Genomic DNA, 26,886 nt, shown 5'->3' with positions numbered 1-26,886 from the left:
CTCTCCTCTCTAAAAAGACTACTTGGAGAAGAAAGGGGTGTGATGGATTTGTTTGATAAGTTTTGAGCCTTAATAAGGGCTGTTTTACTCAAATGGATATTACCACATCAAAAATCCAACACCACGACCCTAAGTTTCATTGAAAAACTTAGATAAAAATAAAGAGTCGTGATAATTTGATTACCCTGCGTGAAAAACTCAATCGACTACTTGATGTGACAAGTTCAGAAATCGTAAATCTGTGCTCCTCAGGAAACACAGTTTCCTCGAGATACATTTTTTTATGGGGAAGTGTAGTCTTGTATCCCGAAGAGTGCAGATCTACGATTCCCAAACTTTTCACGTTAGGGTAGTCGATTGAGTATGCCATGTGAGATAGTCAGATTATCATGATTCAAAAATAAAAATAAAAATTCTTTTGAACTAGATCCAATGTTTTGAAAATGGACGGCTGTCAAACTTGCACATAACTCCCAAACTTAAAAATGAAATTAGATGGTGAAAATAACTTTTTTTAATTTTATCTTTTCAAAATCCATAGAATTTTGTCCTCTGATCATGTTTTTAGATACCAACAGGTGAATCCAAGCACTCTTGGTAAGGGTGAAATCCTTACTTAATAAGGTTAAGGGGATTAATAGAAGTGCTCATTCTTTATAAGCAGGACCACAGATCTTTGACCGCATTGGTGGGTATGGCCGAAGAATGCCCTTTCTGACAAACAAAAAGAAAAAGAAATACCTTTAAAAAAATAAAAAATAGGGACAGCAGTTGCCTAATGACTAGGTAACTTGCATTATTTATGGATTTGATAATTAAAATCCACCCATACGGACATGTTCGTATAGTCCATGATAAAATATTATGGTTAGAAATCACCAATCAGGCAGATGACCAATATTTATGATTGGTGGAAACAAAAACCTTCTTCCTGATATGAAAATGTGATTAATTAATATAATTCAGGATGCAAAAGTTAAAATCCATAGTACCGATGACTGTACCAACTCATTTCAGCTTTGGTCCCCTTTATTAATTGACAAACTTGTTTCACTTCTTCTATTTATGTAGGTAGCATGGCATCTCCCACTCCTCACATTCTCACAGTCACTTATATAGTGCTTTTGCTTCCATGGCGCTCCCTCGGGCTATCACTCCACTCCTCTTCGTCTTATTTCTCGCTCTTAACCAGCCTTCAACATGCCATGTCGTGAAGGGTTCGGTCTCTTGTCTCGATTGTGCTCACCATGGCGACCTCTCCGGTTTGTTTTTAGTTTATATTTTTGTTAATTTGTGAGAGAAATTTATATGACTAATAAGTGGATTTCAGTAATCCCAAAGGGTTGGCCTAGTGGCAAGTGGAGTGTAGATAAGCTCCTCAAAAAGGGTAGGTCATATGTTTGCAACGTGGGAGGGAACGGTGCTTGTGACTGTGGGATTAATCTCATCACATGGGTGGAGATACTTACGATAAGGAAAAAAAAGTGGATTTTAGTAAATTTATTTCGTCATTTAATTGAACCTAGAGCTATTTTTTCTATCAAGGCATGTATCTTCATATGATTTCTTATTCTAAAGTTTAAGTGACTATATTAAAGTTGATTTTTAAGGAATGGTTGAGATGGGAAGAGAAATATAGATTTTCTAGGAATATCTTCCCATCTCAGCCGTTGGTTTTACAATTGGGACTCAGATACCTAATTTATATGACTAAAAATGGTTTAGAAGTAATGATTAAATTTAAAGCGGAACTTCTTGACTAATTTGACTACTTATTGACCAAAGAAATAATTACTTTTTTTTTTTTAATAACATTTTTTCAGGTATCAAGGTGTTAGTGAAGTGTGACCAAGTGAAGCGGTTGACAATGGCTACAACTGATGATGATGGCTCCTTCGAAGCCAAGCTTCCTTCTTCTACTTCTTCTTCTTCCAAATGCCTTGCAAAGCTCCTTGGTGGACCTCAGCAGCTCTGCTCATTGAGGAAAAATCTAGTCTCAAAGATTGTCAAGACCCATGACTCCAACTTCTACTCCATCTCTACTCCTTTCACCTTCTACACCTCATGTCCAAAATTGAAGAACAACAACCCATCTTCTTCAAGAACAAATGCAAAGAGTGGGACCACATCCCCGGAGATCGAATCATCGAAGACCTTCGATATACCTCTACCACCAGAGTGGGGCTTAGCACCTTCTAGCTATTACATTCCTATATTACCCATCATAGGGATACCTTGATTGTTGCGTAGTTTGAAGTTAGCTCTATATATGAAATAACTACTTGTGTATGTATGTATGTATGTATGTATGCGTGTGTGTGTCTTACAAATCTTATGTGAGAACTTGAAATAAGTTACTTTGTATCTTGTATGGTACAGTGCAAGGCCCATGACTGGAGTCTATAGATATAAAAATGTTTTTCTTTACTGTGTGAATATATTCTTCTCCTTTTTTTTTTTTCAAGTACTTTCTGTGATTTGAGTTAAATTTTGGCCCTTTTGCTAAAAAATAGGTTGAAAGATATTTTTACCAATGATTTAAAACCTGAAATGATGAATATTGGACCATTATTTGTCAAATTGGTTGGACCATGGTCGGACCCTGATTCAATTTTACTGAACCAATATAAAATTATTTTTCCACCTAAATTAACAGTCACAAAACCGACTCTCTAACTCAACCAACTTTATAACAAAATTTGGGACATGTCAGTCATGACAATCAATTCGTTTTTTACCAATTAGAATTCAGGGCTTCTGTCAATGAGCTTAAAGCCTAAAGCTTTTACCTATGGGCTTGATCCATATGAAAAATCATCAATCCTCTTGATTTTTGGTAGATAGTTTGTTTACATCAAGAGGCCGGTAAAACACCCTTTAATGCATAGATCCACCATGGGCCCACCTACAAGGATAGGGCCATAACAATATTATTGGTGTAAAAGGAGTTTTCTTAAGAGTCATACATCATTTGTCTCGTGATACACAAGAAAAAGTTTTATGGTTCTATGTATCTCAAGGCAAATGATCTATGATTCTATGATGGGGGAGTAGGGAGGCATATGTTGGAGGGGGAGTCAGAAAATCATTATTTTTTTCTTAACTTCTGGGAGCAACATATAAAAGAAGCAACTAGTTGCAGATCACCCATTACCACTTGCACTATCTAAAAATCCAAAATTTTGTGAAGTGTTACCCCCCATAATATTCATGTTTGGTAAAAAAATTTCATTCAAACTTCATTTTTCACTAGTTGAGTACCAGCATGAGACCCGATTCTTATCAGGTCTTTAAGATAACTACCCAAAACTGGACTAACAAATGATTGGGTCCATAATGTTAGACCCAAAACTGACTAATTGATTTTGGATACATTAGGTAATCGGATACCCATGGACGCCCTTGGTTCAAACTTCTTTTTTTTTTTTTTCTCTAACTGAGAATCACTCATTGAGTTGCCCTTTGGCATATTGGGCAAAGTATTTAATGGCATGACCCTATTGAATGTAGGTCTAACAAGCTACAAGGTGGCATGTCCAAATGCACATGATTCTCAAGGGTTTATTTGTAATTTAAAATATTAATTAATGGGCGATTATGAAGATTCTATAGTAGAAGTTTATTTTTGTTATTTTCAAAACTAACCAACACAATTGTAGAGATGTGGAATTGTAATTCTCCTGATTTTTACCAAAAAGACCTTGGTTACATGAAGTTAAATGTAAGGTGGGGCATTTTTGAAATCCAAATTTTTGTATCAACCACTTCTACTCTACTTTCTCTCATTATAACAAAACTTTTTAATTTCAATACAGCATTTCTTGTGTGTGTGTGTGTGTGTGTGTACCTTCTACAATCTAATTTTAGTCTAAATTTTTTGTATTATATCTTGACAGTAGAATTTGTCGGTGTCATAGTGCCTACGACGCATGCATCATCTTTAGGATAGGAAAAATAATAAAATTGAAAGAGTATTATTTAAAATATTTGAGGTTAATAAAATAAAAAAATAATAATAATAAACTTGATGATGTATTATTAAAACGAAGAAGATGAGGAAAGATAATAAAATGTGTTAAATGGGTAAAAGAGAAAATATAGTAAAATTAAAGGAGAATTATTGAAAGAGTCGTACTGGAGTGACCTCAAGATTAGACCTCATATCGCACATCTTGACATGAAATTGGATAGGAACCATAGATGTTTTGCACTCGTATCTTGAGGAAAAACATTTATGGTTTCCATACACTTTCAAGTTAAGGTGTGCAATATGAGGTCCAATCTTGAGGTTACTTTAACATTATTCTTATTGAAAAAAGAGTAATAGATGAGGAGATGAGGTAAAAGGGGAAAGATAGCTGGATGAGACGTTTATACCTGTGACGCCCCGCCAAACGTTGACACAAATCCCCATGTCAGATCTCGAGGTATTAGGTGGCACCTCAAAATTTCGGCATGGTCTCTTCTGTTTATGTTAGCAATCCAAGACGATTCAACCTGTACCTAATAAACAACATACAATCCTGCATATATACATACAAAATATAATACTAGCGGAAGCCTATATACATCTAATAACGTATGAAAGATCAGAGTGCGGAAGAATAACCAAAATTAAAGATTATACAAATATTTCTCACTCTAACAAAAGTCTTAACGCTCAGAACAAAATCTATTACTTTTGGACAATCGACACCACTAGGGGCTATAACCCCAATACTCACCAAGTGACGAACTCTGACTGTCTATCTGACCCACCAGATGATTTTCACTCGTGCTTTATACCTACCTCGCCAAGCTTCGGATGTGAAACTAAAAAAAATGGAGAAGGAAATGGTAAGTAACAATGGTTACCTAGTAAGGAAGAACACAATTTCTGATAATAACCACTTTTAACATGAACGAATAAGCATACTAAATCATTTTAAAATCTGTAAAATTTTACAAAAGAAATTATTATTAACTGGTACATATAGTCAAGGATGAGCAACTAAACTTTTTAAAACTAATAATACATCAATCAACAGTACTGACTATAGCATTTTCTTTTTATACAAATCTAATTGATCAAATGGAAACATTAAACTTGCATTTCATTTTATATATTAAAATAAGGCAACATATACATAATACACATAGTGGAGTAGTGGAATTAGAGAGTTAGGATTCACGACTGGATCGCTCCCAGTCGGGACATGATGTTACAATTCTTTACTGACTTTTATTTCCTGATTTTGTAGCTGGTCGCGTCATTTACCACATTTGGTTGACCATTTATCCGGCTCAGGCTAATCATTTGACGTGACCGTAAGCAATGGGTTTCTTTTCGATGTGTCAGAACGTTCGATTACTATAGATTGTTAGTGATCATTGACTAATCATCTTCGTCTATGCCTATCAAGCGTACATGTGATTCTCAAATATACAAACCATTCGTATACCTTTACAGTAAAAGTTCACTGGTAAAGATAGAGAGGAATAAACCCGGATTCCAGTTGTGACTCCACTCTCATACGCGTCCCATACCACGTATGAGCTTGGTGGTCCCTACCGTACATCCTAGGATAGTACACCACTCCGGATGGTATGACGCACTATCCCTTCAGGCATTCACAAACTCTTTAACAGGTTACAAAATAATTACATATATATATATATATATTACTTTCATTTGAAAATAAGAGAGAAATTAACAATACAAGGTTGAGAATGGATATTCAGTTTCCTACTATGCAAGTTTGGCCAATCAACCTAAAAAAATAACAGAACGAAAAAGTAAACAACGTCTCGCGCTAACAAAAAATAAATAAACATGCAACCAGTAACATTATCCTTGGATATCCGTTCACCAATTTACACACAACACAACAATGTAAAATGCAGACATCACCCCTCGGGTGTGACTGACATTTTACCGTTTCATACCCTTTTTTCATTTTTTCAATTTTTTTTTCAATCTCTCAAATAAAATATCCACTTTCTGATATTCATCAACTCAATATAAGTTCATTAAATATTAAATCATTTTTCCAACTATGAAAATTCATCTTTATCAATAAGATTGAAAATAATATAAAACTTAAACCAAAACGGGATCCGAGTGATGCACAAGACCCAACTGACGGAAATAACCCGGTGAAATATCCTACCTACGTATAATTTATTATAAAATACAGTTAAATATATCAAACATGCAAGGTTTGACGTGAATTTGAAATAATCAATTGAATTCGATATTTTTTTTAAAAAACTCACCACAAATTTTTAATAAAATTCTAAATGCAATTTTCACAATCTACGATTACTAATAGAAATTGAGAGTTCCTTACAATTTCTATGCTAAAGAATTGAAATTCGTGCACGAAAATCGAGGCGATCGGTGTTGAAATCGAGATGGATCAGATTTCGAAGCGGTTAATTTTCAAAATTGCCCGATTATTTCAAAGATCTCGATGTGGTTGTCCTTTTTCCCTTTTGCGACAGAAGACGATTTAATCTCGAAATAGATGAAATTCGAGGTTAAAGTTTCGAAATTTTCGTATATAAATACGATTGATTTTTGACGATACGGGGTGAAAAAGATAGTGAAATGAAAAGAGGTTGGGTGGATTTTTTAGAGAACACGGCTGCAGACGTTTCTCCCTTCTGCTTTGATCGTCGACAGCGAGCCATTTGTAGTGAATCTGAAGTTGAAGAATTAAGGAAAAAATAAATTTTTTTTTTTAAAGTGGGTTGACTAGTTTTGGGTCATTTAAAATGAAGGTGAAAGTGAAAAAGAAATTAAAAAAATTTATTTATATATATCTTGGGATGAAATCGGTATTTTGCCTATTATTTCGATAGACGATAACTTGACCATCCGGACTCCAAAAGTGATGAATGAATATTCTATTTCGCCTAATTTTTCATTATGGATCTAATGGTATAGTCATTTTTTACAAATTCTATCTCTAACAAAAGTTTGCATTTTTCGTCTGAGGTGACCCCTAAAATTGACGTCAGTTTCATTTTTGACGATAATTCGATTTTTTGTACTCCAAAAATGATAAATAAATATTTCATGTTCAATGATTTTTCGTTACGAATCCAATGGTATAATCGAATCTTAATAATTCTTAATCTAGTAAAAAGTCACTATTTTAGCCTGGTCCGACTCGGTAATCGAGGATTTTGTAACTTTTATGTTCGGACTCGCATTTGAGTGTGCTTACAGGCTAAAGTATATTTTTTGATCATTTTTTATCCAATGATAAAATCGGATTCAATTAAAAATGATCAGAAACATCCTAAAATTTTACCCTAAATCCCATTTTCAAGATTTTTTCAAATTTTCACTATTTATTTTTTCTCGAGATACGAATCAAAAATTTAAAATTTTACAATACCCACAAAACTGTAGCAATAGTGGGATTCACTATTGTATTTTATTATATAAATTCCTCTTGATGAGACAATATATAATTACTTGTAATTGAAAAAATATTAAAAAAGATAGATTTTACATGAGGACTAGATGTTACTCAATCTCTTATTATTATATCTAGATATTTTAATTTTAATTTTTTTTTATTTTGTCCTTTTAAGATAGTATTGTAAATTTTCCATTTCTAAAGCATAAAATTTAATATTTAAAAATCCATATTATTTAAAAACAAAAAGGATTTATTTCTCTTCCTTTTGAGATGGCACAATAGATATATTGTGGACAGGGAGAGACATTCGCTTGATCTACCAATGGTGATTCTCATGGACAATGAGCAATATCCAAAAAATAATGATGAATGCACGCGATTGTGTGCACGAATGACGTGGCAAAGACACAAAATCGTACATTTTTTTTATGCGTATCCCGTTGAAAAAGATCTATGGTTATGTGCCCTTGCCATGTACCAAAATTGCATGCATTCATCACGACTCATATCCAAAACTATGAGCAACTCTTGCATGGAGAATGTGGACTGAAACATGCAAATTATCATTTGACAAAAAATCATCAAATCTACCAAAGGTGATCCTCATGTATCACAATTTGATTTTCTTCTCTCTGTCTTCTTTCTTTATCTCCACAGCCTTTGAAATAGAACTAATCTCTATAGTCATACGTACATCTAATCATACAAAAATTTCTCATCATGCAAAAGAGTAAATTAGAAGATCATCCAATTTCAAATACACAACTAAAGGAGCAAAATCTTATGATCGTTGAGCCAATCAAAAAAAAATTGGTCAGACTTTTTCATCGAAGTGCTCATAGGATCCAGGGCCGAATAGCTCACATGGATTAAGGGAATCCGCAAATTGACAAAACTACCCTCATTAGGTTTTACGTGCGTCACAACAGAGGGCGTGGGAGGAAAAAATTTCTGGAGCCAACCTTAAGGGGTTATCACAAATTTCTTGTCAACATTAATTTTCCATGTAAGTAAAAACATGAAGTTAAAGGAAGTCAAACCCTATAAAGAGTCGTAATGCAAATTTTGCACCGTTTCAAGATGAAAAATAATATTTTTTAAAAGAAAAGTAGCTTTCACGCGTTGTATAATAGATTCCGCGTGCTTTGGAGTTTGGACCTTTTCGCTTTAAGAGTTTTGTCGATCGTGCTTGAGTGACTAAAGATATCGCACATATTGACATGAAAATGGATAAGAAACGTAGATGATTTTTATGCATATCTCGAGGATACACATCTATTGTTCCCATATATTTTCACGTCAGGGTGTGTGGATGTGAGATCCAATGTTTAGGCACTAAAGCATTATTCGTTTTAGTCTCGTTTTCGTGGGGCTATTGAGCATGAATGTGCGTTGTGGCAGTGGGCTCTCTATTATTGGATTTACTTATCTCGAATCCCTTTCATTGGTGATTTTGAATGGGAGTCCCACACGCCTCAATGAGCCCAAAAGAATATGTCACGCGGGAACAAAAGGAAAACACGGAGTTGGCCTCTTTTAAGAAGGCAATAACAAATCAAAACGTCATAAAAATTTGATACTTCAGGAGTGAAGGTCTCCTTTTCAATGTCTCAAGATTTTTTTCTCATCACGTGTCCATCTCGTGTCCATCACGTGTGTAAAAGAATTAAAATTTGAAACTTTCAATCTTATAACCGTGTTTGTTCAATCTTGTGGAACATGTTGTAATGAACGCTACCAAAATTGTTAATGATACAGGTTCAAGATGGGCTTTGACTTTATCTAAATATAGGCCTATTGAATTGGGTTTTAACTCAATTTTAAGACCTGCTAGATAAATAGATAGGAAAGCTTAGAATTTCCAACAGAAATGCCCTCTTGACCTTGTTATTTAATAAGAGATTAATGAAAATCACAGAAATACCCTATTTTCAATCCCTTACGTATGATTTTTACCCAATAATACATCATCTTTGATTTTGGTGACAAGATTCTTACTCGATATTTCCATGATTTGTTCAATGACACAATTTTTCTACTCCTATTTCATCATCTGAATGAATCATAAGAAAATACATAAAAAATTCATCTTCAAGATTTTCTTTTTCTAATGACGGAGGTGTCCAACTAACAAGGTCAACGTAACTGGCCACTTAGAGTATCATATCTTGTCCAAATTTCCCAGGTACATGCAATACCCTACAAACCACACATACCAAGTAAAGTACGATAAATACCTGTGAGTGGCCAACAAAAGGGGCTTGAACTCAAGACCTCTCCTTACTTATTGGTTGATGTTAAATGATTTTGCCAAATAAATCAAACTTAATCTTAAGGATTGAAATGATGAGAGAAAAAATATTTTTTTAAAGGAAAATATCAAGGATTTTGGCGAGCCTTGAAGATGGGAGTTTTTCAATAATTTTCTTTTGAATACCATGGTCGAGCGATATCGATATGTCATCAAACTCAGAGAATTATGTCTAAATTACCATTTTATTTAATTAACATTATTTTGACTAATGGGTCACCAAATCATCTCAAACCCCTACCATAAGACTTCGATCCCATCAATTAAAGAGCAAGGTTAACCAACCTTTTATTAAAATGATTTTTCCAAGAGCTAACACAACTCTTTGATTTTATGGTACTTCCTAGTAAAGCTCTCTCTTGGTAAGTGAAGCGCGTACTGTACCGCATCATTAAAATGCAATAGATGCAAATGAAGCCGGTCCCTTCCAGGAAAGTCTCTTGGGGAACCATTCCCTAGTTCTTGCATCTTTGTTTGATGGATGGAATATTTATTTCGTCCTAAGACCTAGCTGATGAAGTCTGAGCTTACGTAAGAAGTAAATGGATGTCTACAAGACTTCTATGCGCAAGTAGAACGTGGGCAATGTTATTAGCGATCTTTGTTCTCTCCTAGTTCTTGTTTATTTTCCTGAATTATTATGATGTGAACCATTAGGAATAATTCATCGAATCGGTTAGATATCAAAAAAGAACATTCCCTTCATATGATCCCACTATGGATATCTACATACATATAGATACATTGACTTTCCATTTCAGACATCCGCTGATCTATATTAAAATAATGAATGCATTTATCCGATCCATATATCATGTCATGTTTCCGCGTGCATAACAGCTCTTTCATTTGTGTTCGGAAGCGGCCACGTGTTGTACCATATTCCACTAAACTAAATAGATATCTCTATTATGATCCAAGTCTTGAAAAAAAAAAGTGACTAGATTTGATCCCATCGGATCTTAACAATCTTATATTTTTTAACATGAAGACATAAAGAAGCCATTGAAATTATCGGAACTCCAAAATACTATACAATTCCTACAATTTGCTATAATTAAAGAGGGCAGATCATGTATTCCAGTCTCCATTTTAAAGTCATCATGTTCATAAAAATTCATGATAAAATTACTCAAATTTAACGGCTAGAAATCACTAATCAAGCCATGAAGAATGGGTTATAAATTCAAGGGTGTATGGGACATGTAGAGTTATGTAGCTATCAAACTCCATGGAGTACAGGACCTTACTCGTGATTACAGTAGTAATGAGGTCAGCGTGACAAGTATTATGGTGCACCGGAACGTGGTACTCTTTCATGTTGACCGATAAATGGATTCTTGATCCCAGATTCAAGGGTTTATGGGACATGTAGAGTTATGTAGCTATCATACTTCATGGAGTACAAGACCTTACTCTTGATTACAGTAGTAATGAGGTCAGCGTGACAAGTATTATGGTGCACCGGAACGTGGTACTCTTTCATGTTGACCGAGACATGGATTCTTGATCCCAGATTCAAGGGTTTATGGGACATGTAGAGTTATGTAGCTATCATACTCCATGAAGTACAACAAGACCTTACCCTTGATTACAGTAGTAATGAGGTCAGCATGACAATTTATTACATGGTACTCTTTCATGTTGACTGACTACACGGATTCTTTCCAAGACGTTAGATTTTATCGATATTCTTCAGAAAAATTAACTAGACAGCATTGATTTTACTGAAGAAATAATAATTTTTTTAAAATTATCAAAAATCTGCGCAATGTTAACTAAGCTCGCTGGATGATCTTAGCTTTTATATTTACAACCTACAACATAATTAGTTGGATAATCGCTCAACTTAAAAAATAAAAAAATGCTAGAGAGTGCAATGATATGAAGGATTATTTCAGGTATATAAAGAGAGACGGGAAATTAAATATTGGAGGGTCGAAAGATTTTGACGTCATTGGGAGGTTAGCATTCTCCACCACATTAATTTTTCAAGGGCATTTATCATGTCTTGTTTGCTATAATTGTTAATAAATTTATAAATTTTAAGGGTATTAATTATTTAAACAAGAATTTATTATATAAAATATCAATATGCCCTTATCTTTTCACTAAAAGACAAAATCAACAATGGTATTATTGGAAAGTAAATATGTTTGGCAATGCTAACATCCCCATAAGGTATTGGATATTAGCATTCCTCATATATATAATTTTATGTTCTTACTTCTTAGGTAATGATATTAAGATTAAGTGATAACAAACAAGAACAACATCCAACATTATCAGTGGGCCCAAATTTTAATGTCACTTAGCATATTCTTGGAAATCTATATCAAATTTTTGGTAAAGAGATTTATAGGGCAAAACTATCTATTGCATTTTTATCACAAAATATCGCTTGGACTTCAGACAACTCTAAAGGAACCTCATTTTATGAAATTTGTTACCAACTAAACCTTACTTTATCTTGTTTGTTACTAGCAAACCTTAGACTGGGGATCCATATCATAAAATTCAAAATGATGCTGTTAATTTGTTACTTAATGTCGAATTTTAGTTTTAAATTTGAGAGTTCTAGCCATCCATTTTTAACACTTTCTATCAAATTCTAAAAAAAAAAAAAAAATCTGATATCTTTTTTTTTCTTTTGAATTTGAATTTTACCATAAAATATAGAAAAATGCATTGTTAAATTGCAATTTGATCATTCATGTGGGCTCAACATCTCTTAGTAAGATTAGAAATCTTACTAAGTTAGTCTTGCTAGCTTGAATCATAAAAGTAAGGTTTGTTCGATAACAAACTTGATAAAGTGAAGGAATTTTCATATAAAAAATTTCCAACATATAAGTTTGTCTAGTAAATCTCTCTTTTTGGTTTGTCTTTCTTTCTTTCTTTAAAGAGAGATTTATTGGGCAGAACTAGCTCTTGCAATTTTATTACGAAAACTCCCTTATTTTATTAAGTTTGTTACGTGAACAAACCTTACTTCATAAATCATGTTAGCATGACTAACTTAGTAAGATTTCAAATCTTATTAAGCGTTGGACCTACATGGATTATTAAATTGGAAATCCAATACTATAATTTTCTTGATTTCATAATAATAATAAACAATTAAAAAAAAAAAAAAAAAAAAAAATCCAAAATAGAATCCTTTTAAAAATGGATAGATGATGTTGAAAAATGGATGATTTATGCACTCCCAAATTTAAATTTAAAATTCAAACTATAAATTTTTTTTTTTTTTAATATCGTAACACCTGATAGGGTGATCGATGGTGAGTGCGGACTCGATAGATTAGTCTCACTGTGGGGATCCTCCCCGGGCTGAGAAATAACAAAAAAAAGTTTATCAGGTAACAAATAACAATAAAGTAAGTTTCAATGCGTAACAAAATCATAAAGTACGGCTCCTTTCGAATTGTCGGAACTATTTTTTTAATAAAAAGGGAAAATGCAACAGTTGGGTGTGTGTGCTGGAATATCTCTAGCACGTGTAATGAATCATGCGATTCGAAGAACAATCACATCCCAGGAATTTTGTTAATTTTGTTGCGGAAACGTGAGATATCCTTGACCGACAACTCAAACTTGATTCTCTGAACCTAATAACCAAATTCCTTTGACATGGTCATCAATCTCGAACGTCCAAATGTTTGACCATGCATATTCTAACTGTTGTCCCATTCATACTCTCACGTTCCTAGCCATCCGATAGTCCATAGAGTTTGACTTTGCACAGTACTGGATGGAGAATACAAGTACTAGATGCTTTAAGATTATGAGTCTTCATTGTGTCCAATTCCATGTGATACATTTCTAATTTGATCAATAAAAGTGTGTGTGAGACTTTCCTTGAGACTCTCCCCAGCCCCAAGTGTTGAAAATCATCTCAACTTTTCATGTAAGCGCACGCCCAAAAAAAGTAAAATAAGAGCCCTCTTTATAATACTTAGGGGCAATTTTTTCACATTTTGCAAAAAGTTTTTTCCTTGCCATGAGATGTTAGATGATTTAGCCATATTTGGGATAGATAAACAATTTCCTAATGATTTTAAGCCCTATGAAAGGGTTGTTTTGCTTTTGTTCAAAGGAATTATCACATTAACAATCCAACACCATAGTCCTTTAGATTTCATCGAAAAATTAAATTTTAAAAAAAAATTCTTTCGGGCTCGATCTAGTGTTTTGAAAATGGACATACGGCTGCCAAACTTCGACCTCACTCCAAAATTTAAAATTTAAAATTTAATAATAAAAACTTAATTATTTTTTTACTTTTTCTTTCAAAATTTATAGAATTTTATCCTTTACAACCCTAAAGCATCGGATCATGATTTTAGATGTCACAAGGTGGGCTGAAATCCTTCCTAACTTAGTAAGGCTAGTTAGACTCTTTAGAGTATTAAACATTGCAAACAATAGTGAGTTATGCCTCTGATAAAGCATCTTAAGATGTATGGAAAATTGTGAGTCCGACCACCATTTCAGAAGTTCAAAATCAAGGTCATATATATAAACCTTATTTTTTAAAACGGGACCCTCTTAGCAATTTGAAATATGGCAAAAATTCGATTCGTGAAAAATTGGAGTTCTATTCAAATTTTGGATTGCAAAAATTCGATTTAAAATTCAGTCAAAAATTCGATAAATGAAAAATATGCTTCATACATGTATTATCCATTTCATTTCAAAAATTCGAAAATAAAAAATTTGACCATATGATAGTGATGATGTTGATGAAATTGGTGATGTTAATGGTGCGGTAAAGGTGATAGTAACAATGATGGTGATGATAATGAGGACATTGAGGTTATTATTCCATTGATTTTTAAAAGGAGACCAAAGTCAAGTGACAGATCATTGAAAAATTAATGTGTAATCTCAAATAAATGTAGAGGTTCATGCCATTATTTTTTTAGAGATAAAAGTGACATTTGTCACATAAAAAGGTGGATTCCTCCAAAATTTTGAAGCATGGCCACTTCAAAGTCAACTTGTGTTACACCTCACAACTTACAAGTTTACATTTTGCAACATACAACAAGTTATAGTAGCATATTTTTTTTTTCACTGAGTTTTATAAAAATTCATAAAAGTCGTAAAAAACATGTTTTTTTCTTTTCAAACTTAAAATCCTTGAAATATTCAGAATATTTCAATAATTCAAAGAATAATACTTTCATTAAAAAAAAAATGAAAATTCATGAATTTTTCAAGAATTAAACGAGAGATTGCTAACATGGAGCAGGACAAGTCGGGCTAGTGAGCCAAACTGATTACCTATATACATCAATTATGATGAATACCATAGATGTAGATAAGTTTAAAATGCACTATTATAATAGTATAACACCTATTATTTTCATTACATTATAACATAATTGCATTTTGTAATGGTAGACTTATGCATTTGAAAAATGTATTTTATAAAATTTGATAATCAAGCTATAATAATATAAATAGCTGTAGTTTATATAGAAAACACAAAAGTAATGACTGAACAATAATGCTTGCCTAAAATGTATGATCCTTTTTTGAACGGACCCTATTGTGGAACAAGCAAAAAAATTGTATTCTTTTTTTTTTTTTTTGGTGCTAAATCGCCAAAAATTGTATGCACACTCTAACATGAATGATTAGTTAATCACCTCGATAAAAGATTCCATAGAAACGATTTGGATAAATAAGCTTCACAATATCCTTCTTATTGATTATCAAGAATTTGAACAGAAAATAGATACATTTGATGGAAAGCCATTATAGACAGACATTAGTCATTTCTTGTCTCCAATTAATAAATGAATTGGGGAACCAACTCTGAATTTGAAAGGCCTTTCTTTAGAGTTTATAACATTTTTGTGACTGTTTATTATGATAGTTAATTTAGATAAATAATGATCCTTGTAAACATAAGATGGAATGCTTTTTCTCTAAGTTGATCTTTATTTTTTGTTTGGTTATTATGGGGGACTTCTTTAGCAATCCACATACCTCAAAGATATTCGACCACAAATGACTTGATTTCAGTCTTTTCTATCATTTGACATTGATTTATTCCTTGTCAAAGACTATTTAATACTTAAGTTACATTCACAATGAATCAAGGATTTTAATCTAATGAAATAAACAAGCAAATCATAAACTTATATATAGAATCAATCATTACATTTTCTTTATGAAGTTCCTTAATGATTTCTTCATATGATCGTGCCAATCTCTATCCCATTAATGTAGTGTTTGGTTGTGATAATTTATTGTTCAGTCTAGGGAGTGTTTTCACACTTTATGAAATCCAAGTGACTGCTACAAGGCAAGAGGGAGGGAAACGGCACTCGACCAGGGATGGACATAAACTCATAAGCATATGACTAGTATGCCTGGGTTGTGTTATTAGGGATCATTTTTATCCATCTTTGTGTGTCATGTTTCAATTAATCATATAATAATGATTTAACCTCTTGAGATCTTGATTCATCGATTGGGAAAATCATCATTATGATTTCTCATTCCAAAGATTCTAGATTGGCTAAAGGAATCCTAGTCATCCATTTATATCTACTTTTACTATCCAATTCACATTTTATCATTGGAAGTGCCTTCGTCCCGATCTATCAGTTGGGATAGTTATTCTGATTAATCCATGCTCTTTCGATAGATTCATGATACTACCCAAGTGGGAGATGGTCTTTTCTACATGCTTGTTTCCCTACTTGGAATTTTAAACGATCACGCATCCTAACTTCTCTTATTGTTGTCCACTTGATATGACACCAATTACGTACGTTTGGGTGTAAATGGGTCAGTTTTGATTCGAATTCTTGAGTTATCCAGAATCAGGAATCTCAATTTTAGTTCATAAAATTTGATTCTGATTCTAAAATAAGTAGAACTAAAAAAAATCGACAAAAAAATATGAGTATTGTGGAAAGATTTTTTGGGCTTCCACTCCATAAGATATGAGCAGAGTTCTGATGAAGGGGTTGATCTTGATCCAACTATATTTATATTCTGTTAAAAATTATCTAGAAGATCTCTGTATTCTCACAACTTTGGGAACAATAGAAAGTGAGAAATAAATAATGATAGGGTTATGGTCTGGTGCCTACCAAAGATCCACCAATGAATTAATTGGTAGACAAAGAAATGAGGGTTGAAAGATTAGAAAAGATGATGAGCAGTAAATTGTAGAAAAAGGTCTATTCGTAAAGATAAAAGTTTGAGTGAGAATTCAGGTTTGAATTTCTTCTCAATATTTGAGAGGAGATTTTATAACTGATCTCCAGTGACAAGTGTCACCACATTACTGGTCCAAATGTACTTCTAATTAGTAGTTGAGAAGGATTGAGGTTGTTGACTCTGGTCTTGGATTTTATGTTCACGCCTAATTAATGTTGATGCTTGAGTTGGATTAATAATGTCTAAGTATATAAACATTGAGTTGATAGGATTTGATTTTCTGAGGTAGGGGTAAGTCAAAAGATGTTATATCCAACCCTAATCATTTCATAAGTACTTTTAGATATCACATTAAATATTGCGAATTATTCATAAGGGAGAACTCAGATTGGATAAAATTCCTTGTCTTCTTATTCTAGGGGCTTTGGAGCCAAGCATTCCTTTTCTACTTGTGGATGTTAATGTTTCAATTAGCATCCGAGCTCACTTAATGATTCACCTCACAACAACTATGCCTACACAAGTACACAGTTCATGTCCTACCACTAGAAAATTATGGATTGATGGAGATGGGACTGGGTGCTTTTTCTTGCCCTCGTTCTTGATATGATCATAAATATGTTGTGATTGGTGATGGTTTTGTAAAGTTCCTATAGGTTAGGCTCAAAGCAATTTAGTTTTTAATAGATTGATGGGAATGAAATCTTGGATGGGTAAAGCAACTCAAGTTTTTGGACAACAATATCAATCATTCCAAACCTGAAAATAACTACTATTTTTTTAGACTTTGAAATGTATAAAGAGATATGAATTATGATCATGTAAGATGCTCCGTGACTATAGAAATGGTGTTTACGTGGCATGTTTTAATTAGTGTTTAAAACATATCGGGCTCCTATCCAAGTCATTTTCTTTGTCACACGCGAAACATTTAATCTCTAGTAAAAATGTGCCATGTAGACACCGAATATTGCTATAAGGGTGGGACACCATTATGGGGATGGCGACTCAATACATATGAGGGACCTATGGTTCATGCGAAACCAAATGCCTCCATTAGTTTGATTCTCTTTGAAGTCGTGCTAGAGCCGTCAAAATTGTATCTCATATCTGATTTTCCTGATGTGGAAGTGTGTAGGAATCATAGATGCTTTTTACTCATATCTCGATGAAAACATCTATGGTTCCTACACCCTTCTACATCAGGAGAGTGAGATAATAGGATTTAGAATTAATGAGAGGTTATTTTTCTCCAATTGGGGACCCCCTCCCCCTTCCCCTCTTTCTTGTTATTTGATGCCCAGATAAAAGCATTTTTTAAAGTGTTGTTTTTCTAATTTAATCTGCTAGAACAATTCAAAAACGAGTCGTGATGAATACACACAATCTTGGCATGCAATTGGATACGCGGCTGACGTGGTAAGGGCAAAGAACCATAGATCGTTTTCATTGGGATACACAAGAAAAAAAAATGTGTGGTATTGTGCCCTTGCCATGTCAGCCACGTACCCAACCATGTATCAAGACTGCCTACATTCATTATTACTCCTCAAAAACTCATTGATGTGGTATGTGCAAAAATCACAGATTTTTTTTCTTGGGATACATGCAAATGTTTACAGGGACGTGCAGTTGTGTATTAAAAATCTCCCCTTCTTGCACATGCCACGTCATTGAGATTTTGAGTTATTCAGATAGAGTTGTGTTAGAAAACCATTACACTACTTTTAACACGTTGGACGTAGAGAAAGAAAGTTGAACTGTCGATTCAGAAAGACAGATTTGACGAATTCAAACTTAAAAAAAAAATGAAATGCGAGAATATGTATTATGTAGTCAGACTAGCCTCACTAACTTGGTAAGATTTCAAATCTTACTAAGAGTCGTGAGTTAAAATTAGGGCATCGAAAAACATGATCCGATGCCACAGAGATATAAGGACAAAGTTTTAAGAACTTTGGAAAAAAATTAAATAAAATAAAAAAAAGTAATTTTCTATCTTTGAATTTTAATTTTAAATCTGGGAGTTCACCTACCATCCATTCCAGCACATCAGATGAAGCTTAGAAAAGTTTTTTTTTTTTAATTTATTATTTTGAATCTAAGTTTTTCCATGAAATTTAGAAGACTGTTGTGTTGGATTGCAAATGTGGTAATCCATATAATCCCAATTACCCTTTGTAAGATATGAAATATTACTAAGTTAGTAAAGAGAGTATTTTTCTAAATATGTACGGTTAATTTATCCATATATATATAATTGGTATCTGTAAGTTTCTTCGCAAACGCGTGGAACTTTCGACGCAAACCCCACGTCCTCTCATGTCACTGTATCCTCCACTCGTCTGTGGGGGACGCGGGGGCCCATCTTGTACACTTAAATTTCTTCTTTTACTCGTCTTAGGTCCCCTTTATGTAAACTTCTCCTCCACTTCACAATCTCTATAAATAAATAACCCGGAAACAGAACGAAGATACACTAGCTAAGAAATATATATACTATTATAAGAAAGCCAAATAGAGAGCCAGAGAGAATTGAAGAAGATATGGATGATCTTCCACCAGGATTTCGTTTCTATCCAACAGAAGAAGAACTAGTTTCATTCTATCTGCCTAACAAGCTTGATGGGAAGAGAGAGGACATGGATCGAGTTATACCCGTTGTCGATATTTACGATTACGAACCATGGGATCTTCCACGTTAGAATCTCTTGCTTCCCTTCATTTCTTATTATTAATTTTTTTTACAGAAAAAGAAATACTAGTTTATAATTTTGAATTCAAGTTTCTGATAATTCAACATCTAGTCTAGTACTGTCGGATTAATTAGTTTTTTTTTCCCAGTATTTTCTTATAGAAAGTTGAGATTGTTAATGTCGCATTTTCTATATATAAATAAACCATCTTAATTTGGGTTGCTACACTAAGGATTTATTGATGAATTTAGGGTCTGGAAGAATGTGGGATTGCAATAATTAGTACAAAATGTCAGATATTAAAATTGATTTTATTCGTGCATGTTAAGTACTAATTAAGGGAATCAAACGCTCCTAAGAGAACATCTAAATAACAAGAGCTACCATGAAATGATACATAAAATAACCTCTCTTTTTTTCTTTTTTTGGCTATCATCACCACAGAAATTGACCTTAATTTTTTATATGTGTGTGGGTGTTTCAGAGATTTCAGGAGAGTTATGTCATGGAGACCCTGAACAATGGTTTTTCTTCACACCCATACAAGAAAAAGAAGCTCGGGGAGGAAGACCGAACCGAACGACTCAATCTGGATACTGGAAAGCTACTGGCTCTCCTGGTTATGTTTACTCATCGGATAACCGAGTTATCGGAGTGAAGAAGACTATGGTTTTCTACAAAGGAAAAGCTCCTAGTGGAAGAAAGACCAAATGGAAAATGAATGAGTATAGAGCCATTCAAGGAGAAGCTACAACATCAAGTTGTTCAATCCCAAAGGTATGATGTCTATACTAAAACTATCTTTTAGTTAGCATGTCAATGTTTATCGATCAAGAAGGGATACTTTCAGTTTCTCTTCTATTCAACAATTAAATTAGGCCTTCTGTTGCACCATTAAATATCTTTAATGTTTAGTTTAGATTCTTTTATTCTACATCATCATCGAAACCCCTTTTTTTTTTTTTAAATTGGGGTTGGATGAAATAAGCCCATTCTTCATTTAATTTTGTCTAAATCAATGTTTATTGCAAAAGTGTTCATATATCCGCTCTCACTACCTCAATCCACATTCTTTTCATATATTTTTATTGGATCCATCGAGGTTCAATATGAGCTATAATATATATCCAATTAGGAAGTTTCTTCCCATGTTATCCTCCATTCGTTGGACGCCAGAATTTTCCTTAATCTTTTGGGCTTTCCCTCATGCTTTAGCACCTTGAACTTGTTTGTTCCTTATACACTAAGAAATATTCGGCGAAGATGCTATTTATATAATGCCTAGTTCTTCTTTGGAGAAATTTATACTAATTATTTTCTTTTTCTTTTTCTTTTTCTTTTTTTTAGTTACGACGTGAATTCAGTGTGTGTCGTGTGTACGTGATATCTGGATGCTTACGAGCGTTCGACCGCCGTCCATCAGGATCCATAACTGAGACACCACCTCATCAAGGTCAAGAGAATAATGTACCCATAACATTTCATGAGAACAGTACTCCTATTGCAGAGAAAACAAGTTCTCCCGATTGTTCGTCTTCGGGAGACGATGTTCAACCCTCTCAGATAGGTGAAGCTGCTGACTGGGAGATGACTGATGCTCTGGACCCTCTATGGGAATGGGAACAATTAAATTGGACGTTCTAAGGATAGAGAGAGATTCCATTGAGTCATGGCAGCTTACCTTCAAACAAAAGTGTTGGGGGGTGGAAGAAACATAGAGAGGGAGGATAAAAAAAAAATTTCTTCTTTTGGGGAATTTTCATTATGTGGGTGTGAATCTCATCTAGGGTTTATGAAATTGAGTTTGGAGGAAATGTAAATTTTTTTATATTTTTTAGTATTTAAGTTGATTTATTCTTGTTATGGAATATAAAATTGGGGAGTAGAGCAAAAGTTCTAAAAATAGAAAAGTAGGGAGGGAAATTACCCAGCATAATTGGCTTCACTTATGAATAACCTTTAATTGCACTTTAGGAACTTAACTTTTAGCTCATTTTACAATTAAATATTAGCCAACCATGAAACACGCCAGAAAACACAAAACACACCCTTGACCCTTGTCTTATGTTAAATACTAGGGATAATTATCAAAAAAATACAAAAAAAAAAGTATTTATGAAAACAAATCGAATTTTTAAAATATTTTTAAAAAGATACAAAACCGGTCTTTAAAAGACCGGTTTTTCTCTCTCCTCAAAATTTCTCAATACACTCTCTCTCCTCTAATATTTTTTTAAAAAAAAATGAAAAGACCGGTTTTTCTCTCTCCTCATTAATCTCTCACCATTTCTCTCTCTTCAATTATTTTAAAAAAATAAACGAATTTTTTTTAAAAATTTTTTTCTCTCTCTTCATTTATTTCTCACTCTTTTCTCTCTCCTTAAAATAAAAAACGAATTTATTTTTTAAAAATTTTTTCTCTCTCTTCATTCATTTATTTCACCCATTTCTCTCTCCTATTATTAAAAAAAAAACGATTTTTTTTAAATAATAGGAGAGAGAAAGGGGTGAGAGAAATGAATGAAAAGAGAGAAATTTTTTTTTAAATAATAGGAGAGAGGAAGGGTGAGAGAAATGAATGAATAGAGAGAAAATTTAAAAAAAAAATCGTTTTTTTTTTAAATAATAGGAGAGAGAAATGGGTGAAATAACTGAATGAAGAGAGAGAAAAATTTTAAAAAATAAATCGTTTTTTATTTTAAGGAGAGAGAAAAGAGTGAGAAATAAATGAAGAGAGAGAAAAACTTTTTAAAAAAAAATTCGTTTGTTTTTTTAAAATAATTGAAGAGAGAGAAATGGTGAGAGATTAATGAGGAGAGAGAAAAAAACCGGTCTTTAAAAGACCGGTTTTTTCATTTTTTTTTTTTTTAATATTAGAGGAGAGAGAGTGTATTGAGAAATTTTAAGGAGAGAGAAAAATCGGTCTTTTAAAGACCGGTTTTTTCATTTTTAAATATTAGAGGAGAGAGAGTGTATTGAGAATTTTGAGGAGAGAGAAAAAAACCGGTCTTTAAAAGACCGGTTTTGTATCTTTTTAAAAAAATATTTTTAAAAATTCGATTTGTTTTCATAAATACTTTTTTTTTTGTATTTTTTGATAATTATCCCTAAATACTAACAAAATAACCAAAATACACTCTTCCACCTCTTGCCAAAAAATACTTTGACTTTTTTTTTCTTACAAAAAAAACGTCTTCAATCTTTTTGGTAAAAACCTTGATTCCACGTCGCCGAAAAATCCATTTTCATTAATCCTTGTTTTATTTGGCAAAGTCATCTAGGTAAGAATTTAAATTATTATTACTTTTTAAATTTTGAATAGATAATTTAATTAATTAAATACTTAAATAATTTAGAGAACAAGAGGTGATCTTCTCACTAAATCCAAGGTTAACGACAATGGAATTTTGGGAAAAAATCAAGGTATTTTACAAGATGTAAAAGATAGGGTATTTTGATAAACTCCTTGTAGGTTGGCTTAATCATAACCTAACAATAGGAGTTTGTTTTTTATTTGATTATGTATTCGAAATTAGGTGACACTTGATTTACTCTATTGCAAGTTGGGAAACTTATGTAAAGTCAAGGCTTGCAATCGTGTGGTCTAGTCGCATCCCATCCCAAAAAGTGTGGTGAAACCCTACGATATCAAAGAAAAAGGGTATTTTGATCATTTTCTTTTATTCTATTATAGAGGACTTCAGTAAAAGATATGTAACAGTTTGAAAGTGGAGGCTTATTTCAAATATTCACCAAAATAAGGCAATGTTAATTTTGTCTCAATTAATCATTTCTAAAGAAGGAGATAATTAATAAGTGGCCTATGACTTAATTCATGTCCAAGACATGCAAATATTGGGTTGAAGTGGAGCCACAAACTTCGCATGCATCATACTAGTAAATTGAATGATTGTTTGCTCACAAACCAACACCAATTTGGCATGTGACATTGATGATGTAAGTAATAAAAAGAAAATCTCTCAATTGCCCACACATCCATTGTCTATAAATTTTTATTTTTAGATTTAAAATTTTAAAAAGCATTGTGGGATGTACATGAATTCTCATATTGACAATCCAACACCGCAATCTTTTAGATTTTATGAAAATTTTCATAATAAGAATTAAAAAAAGAAATTTTTTAGAATTTGATCATTGGTGTTGAAAATGGACGGCTATCTAATTATCTAAATTTAAAATTAAAATATAATAGTAAAGAATAATTTAAATTTTTTTTTTTTTTTTAATTCATAGAATTTCATTCTCTACAAATACTTTTTATATTGATCATATTTTTGAATGTGACAAAATGATGTTATTAGAAAATTTCAATTTTTTATATTGGGATGGTGAGAAAAATTCTCTTATTAGTACTTATCTCAGCAGTCTTACATGTTAAAACGGTATTGGACTGTAAGCAAACAATCAGTCCTTGTAAATTGGTCTAAAGTAATGCCATGGAAGCTTCATGGAAAGACTTTCTTGAATAACCTGTACGGATGGTTTGAAAATTTTGCCAAACATAACTTTCGGCTGTACAAATTTACAAATAGTAGAAATTATAAATTTAATATAAAGGTTACCCTCTGCATTTTCAATCCTATTGAATGCCGTGATCTCCCGGGAGGGACCCATATGAAATGACATAAACACCCTCATCTTCTATCTCTTGCCAAAAACACTTGATTGACCCCTTAAAAATCATCTAAGATCAGGTATTGTTTGTGAACAAAATGAGTCCCCACCACCCACCCACCCACTTACTTTTCTCCCTTTCATTCTATTATTACATGTCCGATTCTTTTTCCTTTTCATGTTCTTCTTTTTTGTCAACCTTCATCTCATCCAAGATAATCAAAGACATCTCGTAGAGTCATCTTCGTATCTTTCATGAATGAATCGAGATGAAATTTTAAATCTGTGATTGAAAATCACATCATGAAGTTGTTGATTTCTCATAAATCCATTGTTTTCAAATTTTGTCTCAAGGGTTTTGGTCAAGAGGTTGAAAATAAGGGTATTTTGACTATTTTACCTTAGCATCTCTCAAATGATGACCTCAATCATGGGAGTCTATCATCAAATTGAAAAACGCATTGGGTATCTCAGCTCTCACTAAAATTTTGACGAATATATCTAAGTTACCCAAGAAATTTCTATTGTTTTGAAATTTTAGAGTTTTCTTTAAATGCCAATCCACATGCAAAGAGGACATAAATGAGTTGGACTTGACTCCAAATTCCAGTGGTCCCAAAATCAAATTTAGCTGATTTGAATCCTTGGATTCTATCAAAATGAAAAATAAGTTGCGTATGGTTTGACATCCCATGACTCAGATCCAATCTGGATCAGATACAGACTCATCTTTAGATCCATCCGGATCCAAATGAAATAGAGCCCAACTAGCCTGACTAATTTAGTTAGATTTTAAATCTTACAAAGGGTTATTGAGGTAACATGGATTACAACATCGGCAATTAAACACCACAGCCTTCTAGATTTCAAGAAAAATCAATTTCAGATTTAAAAAAAAAAACAAAATAAACAATCAAACTAAAGAAATTAATTTTGAACTTGATCCCAAGTGAAATGGACAGCTAACCAACTCCCAATATTGAAATTGAAAACCAATGGTGAAAAATAATTTTTTTTTTTTTAAGATTTTAAGAAAAATGTTCCCTAAAATCCTATTGCATCAAATTATGTTTTTGGATGCCACAAGGTGATGTAATTAGGAAATTTTCCTTACTAACTTAATAAAGAAAATGTTTTTCAATAATGTATTGATATGAAAACTTATATGTTTAGATTTCTCACAATATCCTTTTTATACTCCTTTTCTATAACATAGATTCTTATTAAATGAAAGGCCTTTGATGAGAAAAATAGCGGGAGAAAATGCCATATATATATATATATATATATATATATATATATATAATATATATATATATATAGAGAGAGAGAGAGAGAGAGGAGAGAGAGAGAGAGAGAGAATTATCCATTAAAACTTTACTTGAATCAAACAATTTGGATCCTGCTAGGTTGGTTTCGGACTAAAATTCGAATCTAATTATGGATAACACTAGATTCCACCAGGTCCAACTCATTTTATAACCTAAGTGCAACTTGAAGAATACTTTAAAGATAATGCTGAAGTAACATTAAAATGTATATCGTGGGGGACATTTCTAATGTGGATGTGTGTCAAAATCATAGATACTTTCATAAAGATCTCACTTGTATCTTGATGAAAAGCATCTATGGTTCTAACACACATTCACGTCAGAACTGCCCCCCATACCCCCCATGATGTACATTTCAATGTTAGTCCAGCACAACTTAATGCTCAAGTTTTTTTTAAAAGAGAGATTTACCGAGCAAACCCAATTGTTGCATTTTTATTACAAAAACTCCTTCGAAGTTCTGACAATTCAAAAGAAACCTTACTATATGAAGTTTGTTACCCACCAAACCTCATTTTATCAAGTCGGTTACCCAACAAACCCTAGAGTGAGGATGCATGTCATAAAATTCAAATTTATCAGATTAATTTGTTACTTAACATACATTGGAGTGGATTTAACCTCATCAATTTGTGACATCAAAATCGTAATAATACAAGGTTTTAAAAGAAAAAATTATAAGTACTTTACAACAAAAAAAAAATACAAAATAAAGAGATAATTTTCACCATTGAATTTTAAGTTTAAATTTGGGAATTCGGTAGCCATCAATTTTCAACATCTATGATCAAGCTCAAAAAGTTTTGTTTTTTAAGAATATTTTGTTTTGAATCAATTTTTTCTATGAAACCTAGTAGGCTGTATTGTTGGATTGCTAATCTGATAATCCATCTGTGCCACTGACCCTTAATAAGATTTTGAGACTAACTAAGTTAGTCACAGTAGTATGATTCATAAAGTAAGGTTTGTTCAACTAACAAACTTGATAAAGGAAAGGGAGATTTTGTAATAAAATTGCAACAGATAGGTCTCCCAGTAAATCTCTCCTTGCAAAAACCAACCCATTCCAAACACGGCAGACTTTATACCCACTTGTATGAAGGGAATTATTGTCATATTTGATGATGATTTGACAAATTTAGACTTTGTCCCCAACAGGATTAGAAAATTACTCAATTTAATATAATTTAAAAAAAGAGTCGTGATAATCAAACTATCCCACATGGCAAACTCAATCGACTATTTGACGTGACAAGTTTGAAAATCGTAAATCTGCACTCCTCGGGATACACAGTTCTCTTGAGATATATTTTTTA

At 32.7% G+C, this 26,886-nt stretch overlaps 2 protein-coding genes across 2 annotated transcripts; both read left to right on the top strand.

Moving 5' to 3' along the window:
- Positions 1–1,077: 1,077 nt before the first annotated feature.
- On the top strand, positions 1,078–2,427 carry LOC147385498 (uncharacterized). The gene is made up of 2 exons (XM_086424441.1): positions 1,078–1,262; positions 1,824–2,427. Exons 1-2 carry the CDS (start codon positions 1,133–1,135, stop codon positions 2,237–2,239), a joined length of 546 nt encoding a protein of 181 aa, XP_086280567.1. The 5' UTR covers positions 1,078–1,132; the 3' UTR covers positions 2,240–2,427.
- Positions 2,428–19,363: 16,936 nt separating this feature from the next.
- NAC090 (NAC domain containing protein 90) lies at positions 19,364–21,462 on the top strand. Its single transcript, XM_086424387.1, has 3 exons — positions 19,364–19,608; positions 20,089–20,381; positions 20,952–21,462. The coding sequence occupies exons 1-3, from the start codon at positions 19,455–19,457 to the stop codon at positions 21,246–21,248; spliced, it is 744 nt and encodes a 247-aa protein (XP_086280513.1). The 5' UTR covers positions 19,364–19,454; the 3' UTR covers positions 21,249–21,462.
- The last annotated feature ends 5,424 nt before the right edge of the window (positions 21,463–26,886 follow it).

The sequence above is a fragment of the Akebia trifoliata genome, chromosome 14, assembly GCF_017979445.1.
Source record: "Akebia trifoliata isolate Shusen 1 chromosome 14, ASM1797944v1, whole genome shotgun sequence".
Lineage (NCBI taxonomy): Eukaryota > Viridiplantae > Streptophyta > Magnoliopsida > Ranunculales > Lardizabalaceae > Akebia > Akebia trifoliata.
Note: the sequence above shows the minus strand (reverse complement) of the source record. Positions and strands in the feature narration are given on the sequence as shown.